The following is a 2,333-nucleotide window of genomic DNA, read 5'->3' as shown; positions in this document are numbered from 1 at the left end:
ATTAATATGATGAATAATAAATGGTTTTTAGATTTCTCTTAATATATAGGTGTTCTTAAAGTTGGTTCGTAGTTTTATAAGAAACATAACGACCAAAGAAATAATGTTTGTGACATAAAAGTTTTTTATTTAATTTTTTACGTTTAAAAAATTGGGTATATTAACACTTTTTCGGTCAAAGGAAATAAATAAAAAATGTGTTTTATGTTTCAATGCAAAATTACAGTTTTCTGCATTAGTTTATAGAAGAAATACAGTTTACGTCTTCTCTCAAAATTAATGAGTGTTTTTATAGGTGGTAGTAAAATTTTGTATACAGGACGTACTTTTCTGCACTCGTTTCAAGAAACAAAACGATAATTTTCTGCACATAAAACATTTAAAAACATTAACACAAACACTTCTTAGTCAATAAATTTAATTTTTTTTCCAAGTAAGTTTGAATTAACAATACAGAGTGCGCCAGAACTCGCGCCCCAGAGAAAAATTCCATAAAATGTAAGATACCAGGAACATGGAAAAAAATGTTAAAATCCTAAATTGTAACTCTGTTTAATGTTATTTATGGGTCTTATTTGCAAAATATTTGTACCTTTACTAAACAATTGTAAAAAAACATATACAAGATCATCAGTGTCCAATGTCAAAAATAAATGTCAAAATTTTTTGGCAGACAGGATTTTTTAAACATTTTTCCATGTTCCTGGTATCTTATTTTAATTGAAATTTTTCTCTGGGGAGCAATTTTTACAAGCCTGGTGTCTCAAAATAATTGAATCATTTATTTCTGGAACATACTGTATATTTAAAAAATATACATTATTCTTTACTTGTTATACATTTTATAATTCGACTTTTGTGAAATATTTTCTATGAAGCGGCACAGTTGACGGTGATTTGCCGCTCCAGTAGCTCGTGGCCCGAATTTGGGCCAAATTTTTGTTAAAAATCTTTCGTCTAGTGTCCTGGTCCCATTTGTGGGTCATTAAAAGCGAAACTTGTCGACTTATGTAAATAGTCAATTCACTTTTCTTTGAAAAATGCGTCAACCACGTGACAAATATGGTGAGAATCCACATTTTAACCAATTTAAAAACCGATTTTTGCACTTTGACATTCATAAACACGTCGTGCTAAAGTCGTGGGTTAGATCACGGTCACCTTTCAAGAATTTTTCAGCAATAAATAATAAAATTTTCCTTTTTGAAGGTTGTGATACAAAACTCAACATAAATTCAAGAATTGAAAAATAATAAAATAATTGCTGGAATTAAAAGTGAGAAAGCGCTCCAATTACTGTAAATCATCAGGTGTCCACGTGTTTGTCAAGGCCTGTTTTTCCCCCAAGTCGCATCTTTACATAACTTGAGCAACTTTCTTCTCGTAAATTTTCAACCGGTCAAAATTGAGTCCCGCAGAGGCCCGCTCGCGGGCCTTTGTTGTAATAACGCAATTCAACAAAACGCTAACTTTCACGTCTCGCATTTGCGTTTTCCGTTGCCAAATCCGACCTTGTGATGCAACCGCACTCACCTCAAGGCGTTGCTGCTCCAACTGAACATCCTCTTCAGCTTGTCCTCTTCGGCCATGGCGGAAAATCGGAAAACACGCGTCGACTTCACCACATCATCCACCTAACTGACAGAATCGAGACACCTGCTGTCGTAATCGTCGTCAATCGACGTGAAAATTTTATAAGACGCGGGGGTTGACGCACCCTCTACCGATTTTCTTCAACTCTGGAAAACAACTGCCGCTTTCGACACTGATGCGATAGAAAGTGAACAAGATGCCTTTCTAGCGTTTTATTGGTGCTAAGAACAAGTTGCGTGCAACGAACTGCACAGGACATAAATGAAAGTTGGCCGCGGAGAGAGGGAAACACTTTTGATTTCGAAGGAAACATCTCAGGTGGTTATGTAAACCAATGACGAAACGGATAAGACACACGTGACACATTACGGCCAATTAGCTAGACGGAAATTTCAAACGCCACATTCGCGCGGTATGAAAACCAATCGCGGATCGAAGCGAAGTCACGTGCTGACGCTTTGAACTTGATATTTTATTTCGCGCGTTGTGTAAGCCAATCAGAGATCGAGGCAAACTCACGTGATGATACTTTCTCTCAAGAATTGAACTGGGAAGAGTGGGCTTTGAACTATTGATCTTCTACAGAATTGAGATAAAGTTGATTTGCATTTTTTTCCAATGTTTGAAAAAGATACCCAAATATGGATTTGAGTTGGATTAAAATAGTTAACTTAATTTGGATTAGGAAAGTAATTGTAGTATTGATAAAATTATTACAACGTTGGCTCTTGTTCATATCA

At 35.4% G+C, this 2,333-nt stretch overlaps 1 protein-coding gene across 2 annotated transcripts in view; it reads right to left on the bottom strand.

Annotated features, from left to right (window-relative positions):
- Positions 1-1,784, bottom strand: part of LOC123010063 (ABC transporter G family member 20) — a 25,174-nt gene extending 23,390 nt beyond the window's left edge. The window contains exon 1 of one of the 2 annotated variants that reach the window (XM_044406716.1): positions 1,534-1,784. In XM_044406716.1, the coding sequence (XP_044262651.1) occupies positions 1,534-1,589 (56 nt within the window). In that variant the 5' untranslated portion in view covers positions 1,590-1,784. The remainder of the gene's footprint in view (positions 1-1,533) is intronic. The other variant, XM_044406705.1, reaches the window with a different exon arrangement.
- Between the last annotated feature and the right edge of the window lie 549 nt (positions 1,785-2,333).

The sequence above is a fragment of the Tribolium madens genome, unplaced genomic scaffold, assembly GCF_015345945.1.
Source record: "Tribolium madens isolate multiple individuals breed KSU strain unplaced genomic scaffold, Tmad_KSU_1.1 Scaffold_19;HRSCAF=116;Tcas5.2_LG9, whole genome shotgun sequence".
Taxonomy (NCBI): Eukaryota; Metazoa; Arthropoda; class Insecta; order Coleoptera; family Tenebrionidae; genus Tribolium; species Tribolium madens.
This window is presented reverse-complemented; position numbering and strand designations above follow the sequence as displayed.